General features: G+C 51.5%; 2 protein-coding genes across 2 annotated transcripts; both read right to left on the bottom strand.

Moving 5' to 3' along the window:
• Positions 1 to 452: 452 nt before the first annotated feature.
• VOLCADRAFT_86227 (uncharacterized protein) lies at positions 453 to 2,946 on the bottom strand (the record flags this gene model as incomplete). Its single annotated transcript, XM_002946150.1, has 4 exons — positions 453 to 647; positions 1,823 to 2,211; positions 2,449 to 2,748; positions 2,901 to 2,946. 4 exons carry the CDS (start codon positions 2,944 to 2,946, stop codon positions 453 to 455), a joined length of 930 nt encoding a protein of 309 aa, XP_002946196.1.
• A 5,277-nt stretch (positions 2,947 to 8,223) lies between these two features.
• On the bottom strand, positions 8,224 to 8,820 carry VOLCADRAFT_55219 (uncharacterized protein; the record flags this gene model as incomplete). Its single annotated transcript, XM_002946151.1, has 1 exon — positions 8,224 to 8,820. A coding segment is annotated over one exon (597 nt), but the record flags the coding sequence as incomplete, so codon positions are not given.
• Between the last annotated feature and the right edge of the window lie 6,562 nt (positions 8,821 to 15,382).

Genomic DNA, 15,382 nt, shown 5'->3' on the forward strand with positions numbered 1-15,382 from the left:
GATGATCTTGCAGCCGCCCATAACGGTCCGGCCAGAAAATATCGGGATTGGGATGTCCGCCAGACCCACTCCGCATCCCACAAAAGATGTGCCCCGCCAAACCTGCAAATCGTATCGTGTTCCACCGAGTGGGCCGCAAGCGAGGAGCAAAGGGCAAAAAGCCGTTGAGCGTTGAGGCCGGAACCCCATGGCATCCTTGCACAGTCCAGTCCCATACAAATGGGTCCTTCGTGGAGTACAACTAACGTGGATTGCAACCGGGGGATTTTTCCAGCCAAGTCACCGCTCCTGATCGATCCCAGCACTGTCACCCACGATGTGTATTGTTTTCACTACCACCTAAACAGTGGAAGTGGATACAACAAGTATCCCTCGCTTGAGTTGCTTTCGCTAGTGCCGTCGAAGGGCTTGCTAACAAAAGATAACCGAAGATTTCAAACTATCGCAGAAACCTACAGTCTTGGCACGAAAGCCTCATTCATGTTTGCGATATGGTGCACACCCACCACTTGGCTGAAGTGCCCAATGCCTTTAGGCCAATTGCTGTAATATGGTTGGGGCGCGAAGAAGTTGTAGTACGCGACCTCGCTGTACCAACCGCTGACGGCCATCAGGCACGTGTTATCGGGCCTGGGTAACTGCATGACCTTCACAGACGTGGAGGGGGGGGGGGAACGGAACGACGAGAGACGCGTCGTGGATGGGAATACAAGTGAAAATCAAGGGAGAGATAAAGGGATCACACAATGTTAGCAGCGATGAGCCACGCGCGGACATACATACAGCGGCTACATATATGGCAGGCGGCTGGCAGAGGTTAAGGCCTGACTTCTGCTCCCAGTCGACCCAGTCGACCCGGGTTCAAATCCGCCTGCCGGCTCCTCGGGTGTTTGAGGAGTGATGAAATGGGAGGTGGCCCCCCATCTTATGGACGGTGTAGGACGTGATAATATCAACTTGCGAGCTGACCAGGAACTAAGTTGATGCGCCGTTGATCCGCTAGATTTGGTTGGATGCTGGTGGTGAGTTGCCGAACCCAACGAATACATTCTGAAGTCGGATGGGGTGACGGATTAGGGTGCCCCTCTAGCAGGGGAGAGCAGGGACTGCCCCGGGAAAGGGGGCCGCTGGCGAAGTTGACCACCCTGTAACAACATACATACAGCGGGTTCAAATCCGCCTGCCGACCCCTCGGTGTGTGAGGGGTGTTGAATTGGAAGGTGGCCCCCAATCTTGTGGACGGTGTAGGACGTGATTATAGCAATTTGTGAGCTGACCAGGAACTAAGTTGTGGCGCCGTTGATCCGCTAGATTTGGTTGGTGGTGAGTTGCTGAACCCAACGAATACATTCTGAAGTCGGATGGGGTGATTGGATTAGGGTGCCCCTCTAGCAGGGGAGAGCATGCCTCGGGAAAGGGGGCCGCTGGTGGAGCTATACCACCCTGTAACAACATACATACAGGCGGACAGTTCTGCAGGCAGTGGCTAGTAGTGGGGCTTGAAGGGACCTTCACAACCCTTCAGAGTCCCACATTTTTTGGTCAATCAGTAGGTAATCGGCTAATTCCTCTTAATGGATCCTATCCAGGCATCCAAGATGGTGAAGGCAGAGTAATGCTATACATATGCGTGTGTGTTACATGGTTGGGGGTTGCGTGCCCCCATACCTGTAAAACAACCCATACGAGCCGAAGGCCCAAGGAACATCTATACGCCTAAAAGCCACGGATAAAAAGAAACACCGCACTATCAGCCCAGACTAGCGCCCAAAGGGGATAACTGGGTTGCGGTGAGCCGTTACATACGTTCCAACATCCTCACCAGACGTACTGACTCCCATTTCATGGCCTCCAACATGCTCTGTTGATGATTAAATCCCTCTTCCGCACGAATTTCATTATAGACTCGGCATTCCAATAACACATGCTTTTCATCATCGACGTCCTGTACATATGTCTGCGGCATATGTGTGCCTAAAGCATGCACCCACGCATCACCTTTCCCCTCCGGCGTGTTCACCTGCATGATGTTTTCGCCGTAGTCCTTGCCACCGGAATGCTTGAGAGAGCAGCCGGCATCGGCCAGCTTTTGCGCGTAGGTGGTCGCCGAAGCGGCCAAGTTTGCGTCCCATTGCATGGGGCCTGCCTGGTGACGCGCACGGTAGACGTTGTGCTGAGCCAAGGTTGCTCGGGCGTCAGGGCAGTTGCCGCCTGTGGGAGCGGGATGGAGAGGCGTGGAGGGGTGGGGTGGGGCGGCGCGGGGCAAGGGTGTATGTCACAGACGATGGAGGTGGGTGTGCTTCAATAAAACTACCGGTTTTGAAGCGGTTAGCGAGGTCACACGGAGTGTGAACGCCAACAGCGTCACTTTGAGAGCTGCCTGACTTGGCAACGCCATCTTCGCACTATGAAGGTGAAAGGTGGAATCGCTTGAGAGTTAAGACGTACCTCCAAGTGATGGGGGGGGTCTCAACACTGGTGACCGAGGCACATTGGGAGGGGGTGGGGGTGGGGGCGGTGGGGGCGGTGGGGGCGGGCTTGCTAATGGGGGGGGCCTGGGTGAGACGGCTGGTCTCGGTGGGCTTCGAACAGGTGGGGGTCTGGGCGGGGGCTTGCGAGTTCGGGGAGATGGTGGCGGGCGCCTTGGTGACCTTGGCTGCCGTGGTGCGGTGGGCGAATCCGGTGCGTAGTCCGAGGAGTCGACGTCTATGCCTAGAGCCTCGCGCCGACTTCTCAACCGGACCTCGCCTGTGAGGTGTGAACAGTAAAGGTGGTCCAAACTTCATGAGCCATTTCAGAGGCAGCTTCAAGGTTTCTGTCGGCACATATTCAAACCCGTTTTTGACCAAGGAGAGCAACGAACATGAAATACAGGCATATTACTGTTTACACGTACTCACGCTTGCTATGGAAGCCATGGTCTGACATTCCCTGGACAAGAGACATGATTGTCAGGGACAAAGCTAGGATGGCGACAGTGCCGAGTTGACCCATCGTCTTCGTCTCCTTAGCTAGATAGTTAGGTATGAAATGAAAGTTGTGACGTTGGTATAAGCAACTTGCTTTGTTGATGTGACCTGGGCTAAGCAGATAGCATTTGTGCGTCACGTGTGTCTTTAAGTTGCCTAGGCTATATTTCTGTAGAGTATGTACGTCATATGTATAATTCGCCAAGCACTATTGAATCCATTAGTGATGGTTTCCGGCGGAAATCAAAGGTACCTGGCGGTCGTTCGTAAGCCTGTACGGAAAAAGCAAGCGCCCAACACAGACCGCAATGTTTATTTGGTGACGACGTTGCGGCGGAATCAGAGAATGTGAAATTATAGGTTCCAGGATGATTGTAAAACTTCTCTCATAGATATCAGATGCACTTTTTGATTACCTTTTGGAGAACTCTATGGCGTCCTACGTGACTAGGTTTTGAGAAAAATAAATTTTCAAAGCGAAACTCTCAACTTTCACCCTAACATAGAAGATTTACGTTTCCATGGAATGGCGGGCTCTGGAGGCGGCTGAAATGTCGTATGCGCACGCCCAACGTCGGCAATCCTCAAACATGCCATGACGACTACGTAAATACTCTCTATAACCAGCAAGCTTTGCGCGGGAATCGCTGGCTCTGGCCACGATGACGTGCTATGGCTATCTTCGGAATAAGTCGGAAGACCACCGTGCCGTGTTGTATCCGTTATTTTATAAGGCTTCGACAGATCACATAGCAAATGAGATCCAAAGAAGTAGATGACATCGCCAACCTGCATGAAGGGCAGATTGCCACGGATCCCTCAATCTTCGGAGCCTTCATCAGGTTTCTTTTCGATCATCTAGGAGAGATGCAGCTTACAATGAAAGAACCTGATCAGCCGGTCTCGTTCGACAATCCGGATAGTAACGCCGCCTTACTCGCTGGCGGCTTGTGCTTTTCATTTCTGAAACCACCGTCCAAACGACATCTTCACTGCAACAAAAATTTAGATATCTTTTCCTATATGATCAAGATAAACCGCAGCTCCGCGCATACAGCCCGAACCACAGTTTGCAACTGTCCCTCGCGACCTCGCGGTTTGAGGCTTACGCGGGAGATTTTAACCTTGGCGAGCCCACAGAGTACGCCAGGCATCGTGCATAGAGACCGTTGAGCACATTCACGCACGCAGGGATGTAACTGGGGCAGCCCTCCGTTTGGAAGGCTCGGCCTGCTGGCCTGCGCCGTTGCCTATGACCACGCACCCTCTTGTTTTGCCTACCCACCTGTCTACGTGTACATCCGCCTGGCTACCTGCCCACCGTCTGCCTACCTACCTGCTTCTCTGTCTGCCTGCCTACCTGCCAGCCTGCCTGCCTAATGCCTGCACAGGTGCTACTGACAAAACTTGAACTTTCTTCGACGATAAATGCTTTGCCAGGGACAGGATTTTTCCATTTCACTAATGAAAAAATTCCGTACCCTAGCTTGACCGTAGTTTAGAGGCTTCTGCTATGACATGAATTTTGCGCCACTTCGCTATATTGAACCGCCGTCGCCAGTCGCGACAACGCGCGATAACGGGGCAAAAGTTAAAAACGTCGACAGCTGCGTTGCAGCCCAGGTAGTTGTATTGCTTGCGATGTTGTGTCTATCTAAAGGACGCGCGATTTGCTGCTGGCCTAGAGGCACAAGTTCTACTCAACAGCTCGATGCAACCGACCCAAAGTTATCGATTACCTTTGACCACATCTGTCTTGAAAAAAAAATTCGGAAAACTCAGAAAATACGGGACACGCTCAATAATAATAATAATAATAATAATTTGGATACAGCAATCGCTCCAATAATGTGCTGCGTGTTGCCTGCCCTCGACATCGAGCTGCTGCTTACGCTTTATTTCCCAGTCTGGTTCCAACTTGTGGTTTCCGAGGCTCCCCGACGGCGCCGGCAGCGCACCTTAGTCCTTCGTTACCGACAGCTGGGCGATCTCGTCCTATGTAAAGCAAAATTTTGCAGAATGGGGGCATAACTAGCCAAGCGCCGTGCCCCATAGTGTCGCAAGCATCCTCTCCAGCTCGCAAGCATCCTCTCCCACTCGCTGTGTTTTACACGTGCTTCCAAATATGGCACAACCAAGATGATGACGCCGCTGGGAATCATCGAATGGAGATAAGATCGTCCTGAGATCGCTAAACCAAAAGCGCATAACAAACTAAGGAATAGGAGGCGCGCCAGCAGAACAACCTACTACTTATACAACTACTACAACTACTACTACTCAGACGGACCGACTCAGCAGCTCTGCAACATCACATAATAACCGGTCATGCATCTTAATATCGTTGTCTATTAGGCGATAAATATAGCCGACGATAGCCTATGGCTGTAGTCCGCACCGTCTACAGTCGAGCTCGGCTATATCGCCTGAACTACTGGGTCGGGTTGACTAATAGTCGAGAAGAGGCGCTAGAGTCGATCAGAAAAATGCAGACGGTCCGGTCCCCCTTCGCTGATGCACATACACGGCTTAACCAACCGGTCCGGCCAGTTTGTGCCTGGTCAGTAAAAGCTCTCAGGCTGCGTCCCAGCCGGCGTCCCAGTAAAGAAGCTAGCTACGGCCCACGCCCCGCCTACACGTCATCAGGCGGCGTGGATAAATTTCCACAACAAATAGGTAGGTAGACAGATGCGGGTTGGTCACGCAATGCCATCCGAAGACCTCGTAAGTCGGGAAATAGCTAGCATAGCACAGCAGCGGACAGAACAAGGGGCTTCGCCGAACCAGGAAATCAGGAAACCTGATGTGATGTGACAATAATGTGGAGGCGCATCATGGAGAGCCCTGCAACAACTAACCCTTACATGTATAGCATCGTCTAGACAAGCTGAAGGCCCATAGACCTGCTAATGAAATTCAGCGGAAGTACTTTTGGAGTTGAATGGAAGGCTGGAAGGAGAACACACGTCACGCAAGGCGGATGAGAGCGGGACCATCTTTTTCCAGCATCTAGGAAGGCCTTTTCGGCGGCTGGCAGCAGGATCACCGCACAGCACGAACGACTCAGCAAATAATCAAGAAAGGCACCACACCCACGACTAGGACGCAGGCTGATATGTGGCCCCACCCACTCCCCAAACAAGCTAATAAGGACGACACGAACGCAGGTGCGTGAAAAGCCACAAAGCTAGATAGCCCACAGACGCAGCGTACTAGCTGCTGCCGCACAGCACCCCGACGTCTCCTCTTCCCACACCAGCCATCCTTCACCCCTCGCAAAGACACAGACCCAACTCGCTTCCAAAGCAAGACATAAATGCAGAGGACAATTGAAGCTGTAGTAGCTGGCCTCCCGCTGAAAAGGCCTCCCGAGATGCTGGTGAAGCGCTTCGAGCGCGTATTTGTAGCTGATATGTGTGCCGTACTGTGTACCAACAACTGCAGAGTCATGCATGAACGGCTGGGCGGATTACAAAGATGGAATCGCCGCGCGAGGGCGGAATGGATGTGCTGACCCCGTTGCCCGCAGCAATGAGTACCTTTCACAAAAACCTAGATAACTCAAGGTATAACCTAACTGTCACCGCGTCATAACCCTTCTATGGAGACGCATGCATTCATGCATGCAAGGTACGCCCAGGCATGCATGCAGCTTGATTGCCCAAGTCCTTGGATGCCTCTTCATGCATGCACCAATTGGTGCGTATGTCGTGGCTGCTGCTGATTCGTACGTTGTCGCCCTATGGCAGCCAGAACCGTGTCTGCAGCGAATCAAAATTCAAAGCACGCACTCTATGATATGATAAGCTGCATTCCGTGGACTACTTTTAAGCTTGACTTTTTATGGCTATAAATAACCACGCTATGCGTGCTGATCCCATCCGCCTTAACTATTTCCTGCTGCAAACACGCGCTCAACCACGCACGCATGCGCGTGCTTGCGTCGTCATAAGGCAACAGGGGATGGCTGGTTGAATGAACCCTAAGCATGCAACCCCCGCCGCTTAAAGCCACATGTCAAGTGTGCCCACCCTGCGTAGATCCTTGCCTCCAGTGCAGCCGCTTGAAACGTTTCCCCGAAAATATCCTATCGTAGGTGGACAATAATAATAGACACAGCTATATAGATATTGTACCCCTACGGCAAGCGGCCGTCATTACTCAGGCTGAGTAATAATGATGCGCCCGCGCGCCAGCAGCGCCATCATGTGTGGGGTGTGGCCACCATCGTCGTCGTCGGGTCATGCAAGCTTAAGGTTCTTGCATGGTGTGAATCTCGGCCTGTCTGTCCGTCCCAATCGCCACACTTCTTCCCCGCTGCCTGCTATTCATTTCACATTCACTTCTGCTGGTTGTTGTCACGTACGGATGGACACGACCGATGATCGTATGTATGTACGTCCGGACATGCAAATGATTAGCGCCTGAGTAGCAGCAGTGCCTTGGGAGGCCAGCACCCACTCTATAAATAGTGGTATTGATCCAGCACCACTGTAGAACGCGTATCATATGGTGGTAGTTGGCAGCAGAGTAGTGGTCGATGGCAGCAGACCTAACCGCAGGTGTATTAGCGCGCGGAATTCCATTTCACAGCACAGCGCCTTGGAGCTCCTGAAGCTAGATAGCTATAGGTATATAGGCGGTCCTGCTACTGTTTGCCAGAAGGTACGCTGTGGACCATTTGCTGTGAGGCTATATATGCTATTGCGGATCGTCCCAGATAACTATGGCCGAGCTGTTGCGCAGTACTGCAGGTACGGGAAGCCGGGGGGAGGGGCAGCAGGGGATGTGAAATAAAGCAAGGCGCGAGCGCACAGCAGACACAGACGGTAGCAAGATTGATCTGATCGTGACGATGCAGCATACACGCACGGCTGCCAGCCATTTCACCTAAACCCTACGCTAACACACAATGAGGGGGTTGCGTGGCACCTGAGCTAGCGTATGAGGCTGGCAATAGGATTCGAACAGATGACGGCGCCTTGCGGCTATGAGGGGTGACGGTTACGACCCGACACTGACAGATGGAATTAATGTCCTTCCAAAAGATACAAAGCATTAGGAGATTTACCCATGGGGGTGGGTATCGTCTCCCGGCCATAAGGGGCTAATGAGATGGGTGTAACAAATACACACACAGATGACACACACACACAGACACAGACACAGACACACACACACAGACACACAGACAGACACACATATCAGCTTAGCCCCCATCAACTCTCGCTTTCCTGCAGCACAAGCCGCGCCTTTAACGGGACCAATAATGGGATTTCCAGTCAGGCAAGCAAGCAGTCGAGCAAATAAGAGAAAAAGCTTGTAATAAACTCGTAAACATTACAGGCCACTTACCGTTTACCGCGAAGACATTGTCGGAGGGGATGTTGCCAGCCCATCTGTAACGGCACACAACCATCTTGCAGGCGCCGATGTACGTCCGCATGTTAAATTCTATGGGGTGACTGTAATTCACCGCAACACCGCAGCCAATGAGGGTTGTTGACCTCCAAACCAACTGCGTAAAATGCCCAACCATCTGAGATTGGTACCAATTGTCTTTGAACAGCCGCTTAGCATCAAAATTGTAGTACATGACCTCTCGGTACCAGGCAGTGGGCGCCAGAATGCAGGTGCTATCGATTGAGGGATAGCCCCGCTTCGTTACAAGATTCTCTCCGTCCATACCCATGGAATGCGCGAGGATGCAGTCCCTGCGAGCCAACACATGGGCATAAGCGGTGGCCTCCGCGGCCATCTCCGCGTCCCACTGCAGGGCCGGTGTTTGATGCCGAGCGCGGTACCAGTTATGGCGCTCCAGGATTGTTTTTGCGTCGGGGCAGTTGCTGCCTGCGTGGCGGCGCGGGGAAGAACCAAGTCGATGAAAAACATCTGCGCATCGCTCCGTTTATTATTATATATTTATCTTGGGATGCGCGGCAGCAGCATGCGGATACGTTGGAGGAGGTTATCAGTACGCGTATGTCAGTATATGTTATCAGTATGTGTTTGTTGGAACGGCGGAATAATAATGGGACAATACGTATACATGTAATAGAGCACGCAGCAGAAGGAACATGCATGTATGGTCGACGCCGCAATATCATTTCATCCTATAAAAACATCATCATCATCAAACGCACTAAGTAGCGTGATGATGGAATGAACAGGTAAGTGGCATGGATGTTGCGCACAGCAGGCAGGAGGAGGATATGTACATACATTCAAATAAATAAACCTTAAGTGCGAATTCAATACGCAAATGGCTTCTGGTCCCGTGCACATTTATGCACATGTATTTACTGTTATGAATTGTATGAATGGATGCTTGCTGATTAACTTAGGTTGTGCTATACAGCATGGTTGCCGGCGCATGGCACCAGAGCTCGCAAGCAAAATTCAGTCCTAAATGCAGGCCAACCCTCAGTTTATTACGAGTGTCGCCATAGTATTATTGCTGCCTGACCTGGGAGGGTGCCATTACCGGCGGAGACGGGGGGCGGCGGTGGTGGTGGCGGCGATGCTAGCGAGCGGGGCAGAGGCGGCATCAGAGGCGGCACAGGTCTTCGAGGAGGCGGACTGCGTGGAGGCAAGGGCGGTGGAGGCGGCCGAGGCTTCGGGGGCGACGGAGGCGGCCGACTCCTTGGCGGCGGGCGAGGCGGCCGCGGCGGGCCAGCACGCCTGATGTTAACCATGATCGGTCGGGGTGGTTGTCGGGGGCTTGGGGGGGGACCTGTGTGCGAGCGGATAAATTGTTGCAATCTACTTTGTTGTCATTCATTAGCCAATCCTGTTTCCGTCAGCAGGTAGGCAGGCAGATAGGCAGGCAGCAACGAAATGCCATTATCGCCACGGAAGGCAGGAGATTTCTGCCAATGAGATTTGTCCTGGCGAAGACTTGGCTGGCTGGTGTGCAACGGCGCGTATGTGGGACGGCGGCCGGGGACAGATAAACACCGTCACTTGCATCTGCATGGCCTCCATTTCCCTTCGTTTCGGGGCAACCTAGTCTAAACAAGTTATTAGGGGATATACATACAGCATCCGCTCACGTCCGGGGGCATCTGTAAAAGCCTGCGGCCCCGGGCGGCCTCATGAACGGTTCTTTGTTGTTACTGGATAATAACACATACACACACATACGCACACATACACACATACACACACATACACACACATACACATACATACACACACATACACACACATACACACACATACACACACATACACACATACACACACATACACACACATACACACACATACACAAATACACACACATACACACACATACACACACATACACACACATACACAAATACACACACATACACACACATACACAAATACACACACATACACACACATACACACAATGGGAGGTGGCCCCCCATCATATGGACGGTGTAGGACGTGATAATATCAACTTGCGAGCTGATCAGGAACTAAGTTGATGCGCCGTTGATCCGCTAGATTTGGTTGGATGCTGGTGGTGAGTTGCCGAACCCAACGAATACATTCTGAAGTCGGATGGGGTGACGGATTAGGGTGCCCCTCTAGCAGGGGAGAGCAGGGACTGCCCCGGGAAAGGGGGCCGCTGGCGAAGTTAACCACCCTGTAACAACATACACACACATACACACACATACACACGCATACACACACATACACACATACACACATGTTGTGGTCCTAATAGCCGAATTGAGGATGAAAAACACGTGTTATTGGAATGCCCAGCCTATAATGATATTCGTGCTGAAGAGGGATTCGATCATCAACAGAGTATGTTGGAGGCCATACAATGGGAACCCGCACGCCTGGCGAGGATGTTGGAACGTATGTGGGCTCACCGAAACTCAATTACCCCATTTGGACGTTAGTCTGGGCTGATGTGCGGTGTTTTTTTCCTTTTCTCCGTGGCTTTTAGGCGTTGTAGTATTGCCCTTGGGCCTTCGGCTCGTATGGGTAGTCTTACAGGTATGGGGTCACGAACCCCCGAACCATGTAACACACACACACACACACACATACACACGCATACACGCACATACACACATACACACATACACACACGCGTAGAAACGTACGTGCGTGCATCTAGCAGGAAGAGTGTGTGGCCGCATCGCGAAGGACAAGCAATCTGGTGCAAGGCGAGACTATCCTTGTAAACACGCGGCATTGTTGTTAAATAGCATAGACTTCCATCTCTGTTGCATGTATGATGTTTGAAACAGGGGAGTATATCTTCACCCGAGGCAGCTACCCTGCGAAACCCTGCCTTCCCCGGTATATCGGGGCACCCTCATCCAGTCACCCTAGTCAACTTCTCAGTGGGTCGCTCAAGTTCCGCACCCACCACCAGCATCTAACGGAATGTGACGGGTCGACAGCGGCCCAACTCCATTCTTGGTCGGCTCGCAGGTTAACTTTATCCCAGGTCACCAACGTCCATCAACTAGGGGCGCAATACCTTCCACCATCGGAAGGATTTTCAACCCTGACAGGTCTCGATCCCGGGATGACTGTTGTATGTCCGCCGATGTCAGGCAGCTCTATCTGCTGTGCCATCTTAATCGTTGAGTACGCCTCCACACGTTTTACGTACTTTTGCATGAGGCCGCGAAACGCTAAAGCTAAAGCTAAGCAAAAAAACACGTGGGGATTTAACCCGTGAAATAACAGGCGTTTCGCATTCTTTCCTTTGTTTCCCCGGATATTCAGACAACTAGCCTCGCGGCGGCGCGTGCGGAGAAAAAAAAACTATTACTAAAACACCATTGGGGGATTACTCACGCTTGCTAGGGGTTGGGCGTGTTTGGGCCGCTGCTGGCTCCAGCAATAGCAGGGCCGTGAGGAGCAGCTGCGTCGTCAGCTTGACCAGCAGAAGCCATGGTTGCGCCATTTGCGGCAGCGCAAAGATAATAAGCGTTTCGCGGGTAGGTAGCAAGCCCGTAAGGGTGGTTGGCAAACGGCCGAGAAGATGAAAGGTTCTTTTTAATTATTGGTGATCAACGAGCGAATCAATGGACCACAAATGTTGTCGGCAATATACTGCAATAAGCATGTGACTATTAACTTATTATCGGGAAAAAAAATTAAATGGGATTCTCAGTGCTGTTAGCATACGCGCTTGCTCTTGACTGACACAGCTCGTACAATGCTGTGCTTGTGTCTCTTCAGGCCAGCTAGGCAACTGCCAATAATGTGTGGCACCAGCAGAGATTCCGAGATGGTAATGTCCGTCTTCATCTTGCGGGTTAATATGCCGAAACACATAATATCCGCTTTCCTGTGGAAAAGCTTGGTATAAACAAATTACAGGTTGGGTGACGAATAGCTCACCGCCTGCTGTTATATCGATTACAATGCATCCGCTGTCAAGCTACGCCTCTTACGTACGTAAAGCCATAAAAATAAATTCTTTCTAGTTATAGAAAAACGCAGGACTGAAATATTGCATGTTGCACGACGCACGGATGCATTATGTATACTCGCTCGCGCGATCGCTCGATAATCGATAATCGATGTCGTGGCTAGTTATGAGTCGACCTCCCCGCCTACGAGCCATGTCCCTGTCCGCCCTGCTGCTCATCAGGACCGGGTTCCAACCCTTGCTTGAAGCCGCCGAAGTAATTCGATCTCAAAGGCTCTACTATCTTGTAGTATGCATATGTAGCTTTTCTCATCATAACAGCTTGATGGAGGTTTGCAAACGATTAGCAGGACAACGAATACGCACGTCGCTAGAGCTCGGCAGGCCTTGCTTGCTCGGCGGGCCTTCATCTATCCATGCATTCTCTATCGGCACGCCACCTTTATTATTCGCCTCTATCTGCACTGTGCCCTGCATGCACCACCGTGTACATCCTTGCATCGTTTTCTGCGTGGTAATATTGGACTTATTATATTAGCCTATCATGTCTCACAAAACATTTAAAGGAACATGCATGTAATAATGCTTTGGGAAGGCCGAATACGTCTGCTAACTCCTTCGCTCGTTCGCTCGCTCCCATCGTGTAGTGGTAGATAGTGGTGTCGGCGCGCACTGCGCGCGCTGCGCAGCTGCAGCATTTACTGTTCCGGGTACATAGCTACCTGCAGCAGCAGCATGATTTGCTCCATCTATCCTACATACTTGCAAGAACAAGTGTTGCAAGTAAACAGCTCCCATCCGTCGTCCCGTCATGCATCGTCTGCAGCAGCTAGCAGCAGCAGCTCTCCCTTTTCCCGTATGTAGTTTTAAGTTCTGTTGTATACGCGTATGTAGTAGCTCACAAAGCAATACCCTACCTGGCTAATCGACGGATCAATTTGACGATGGCTGCGCATGCATGTGTAAGTACGTGTGTGGTTACGGTGTAAATACGTGGTCCCCACAGACTAGCCGCTGCAAAGCTAAGCATGGTCTCCTCCCCGAACGCCTGGTTGGCATTCACGTTCGCTACGTGCGTTGCGACCGCATTACGACAACAAGGTTATTATTACTAGCTGCTGTCCGCGCATGTATGTGTGTGTATGTGTATGTGTGTGTGTGTGTGTGCGTGTGTGTGTGTGTCTGTGTGTGTGTGTGTGTCCGGATCCGCATGCAAACAGCAGATAGCTGGCGATGACGCCACATGCTGCTGCTGAGGATTAATAACCAGCTAAGAACATGAAGTAACAAAATTAATATAATGCCTGATAGGCTGCTCGACTGTGTGCACGAATGTTCACCCATACACCCACCAGCGTGCATAGCGGGCGGGGGTGAGGGATAGAACATTTGGCGGTGGGCGGCTGGATGGCGTTCCACACCATAGAGAAAAAGCACAGCGTCCCTGTAAGAAGCACGTTTGGCATAGAGCATGGAACGATTTATAGTATACCATCCTTTTGCGCACCGTATGTATCAAAAGTAGCAAGACGCACGTGCATACGCATGTGTGTTGTATCACGTCTTATCGCAGGAAAAGAACCGATCGGCGGATGTCAATGCCGTGATACCCAGGATACTACAATGTGTGTGGATGTTTGTGTGTGTGTGCGTGTGTGTGTTACATGGTTTGGGGTGCGTGACCCCGCATACCTGCAGAATTACCCATACGAGCCGAAAGCCCAAGGGCAAGACCTGAACGCCTAAACGCCACATAAGAAGGATACACCGCAATTAAGGGAGAAGATAGAACTAGCGCCCAAAGGGCACAGCTGAGTTGCGGTAAGCCCGCATACGTTCCAACATCCTCGCCAGGAGGGCTGGCTCGCATTTCATGCTCTGTTGAAGATCGAATTTCTTCTTCCGCGCGAATACCATTAAAAGCTATTTTTCGTCCTCGACTTGGTGCCACTTTTGGTTCCACAACAGCTCTGGATCCGCTGCTCCCTGGGGACGTGGTGCCTGCCCCTTCGGGTTTTGTTTGCCTCGAAATCCCAGCAAAATCAACGAAAGTGCATTAGCCTACGATGCGCTAGAAGAGGAATGAAAACTTAGCATAAGTTTGCTGCATGATGTGCATACGTTGTCGTACATGGTCATACGTGCGTTGTGTGCGCTTGCCTCACCGACATACCAGCAACACATACCAGCAACACCCTGTCGCATTGCATCATCACGCAGCAAGCACCTGCTGGGCCATTTTGCGTCCAACCATCTGCGGTATCACTCCTACCGGGCGTGAGTGTGTATAACGTGTACCCAGCCACCCCAGCCAGTGTATTATCACAACTTCAGGAAAGTACACCTATCGGCGGATGCATATCTCTCTCGTGACATGACCAGGATACGACAGCCAGCCAGCCAGCCAGCCAGCCAAACAACCGAAGCGTATCTACCTTCTCCTGTGTTACTGACTATGTGAAACGTCATGGAGTAGCTATATACAGGCACCTACGGCGCATGAACGGAGTAAAAATAGCTACGGGTAACGTTCATTCCAGGACGACCATTAACCCACCCCGCGTTTATTGGAGTAGTTGATCCGCCTGTTGGTTGATCAGTGATATCACCCATCATTGATGAAAGGGTTGGGAGCTGCGATTGATTATTGAGACATCACCAATAGTAGTAATATGTTCTCGCAGGCAGCTGCAGGTACACGCCGTCCCTGCTGTCCGTGTTTCCAGCTCCCACCGAAACCGTCCACTGCCATTTGGTTGGATGTTCAACCAGTCCTCGGGCACTCTCGCAGCTACCATCAGCTGCCATCCGGCGCCACCTCGCGCTGTACATTTATTTGTGGCACAGGGCCGCTACTAACTAGCGATTGGGGCCGGACTGCTCTGACCCTCCTGGAAAGGTGCCTGGGCAATACTAATAATCTGGCCTATCTGACGCGCTTCCTGATAAGCCACCGCTAATGTTCCAACCCGAACCTACGACCTTGCCATCACGCACAAGTCCTCTTCCTCAAGGATTGTCTGTTCCGACGATG

This window comes from Volvox carteri (genome assembly GCF_000143455.1).
Source record: "Volvox carteri f. nagariensis unplaced genomic scaffold VOLCAscaffold_1, whole genome shotgun sequence".
In the NCBI taxonomy this organism is placed as follows: domain Eukaryota; kingdom Viridiplantae; phylum Chlorophyta; class Chlorophyceae; order Chlamydomonadales; family Volvocaceae; genus Volvox; species Volvox carteri.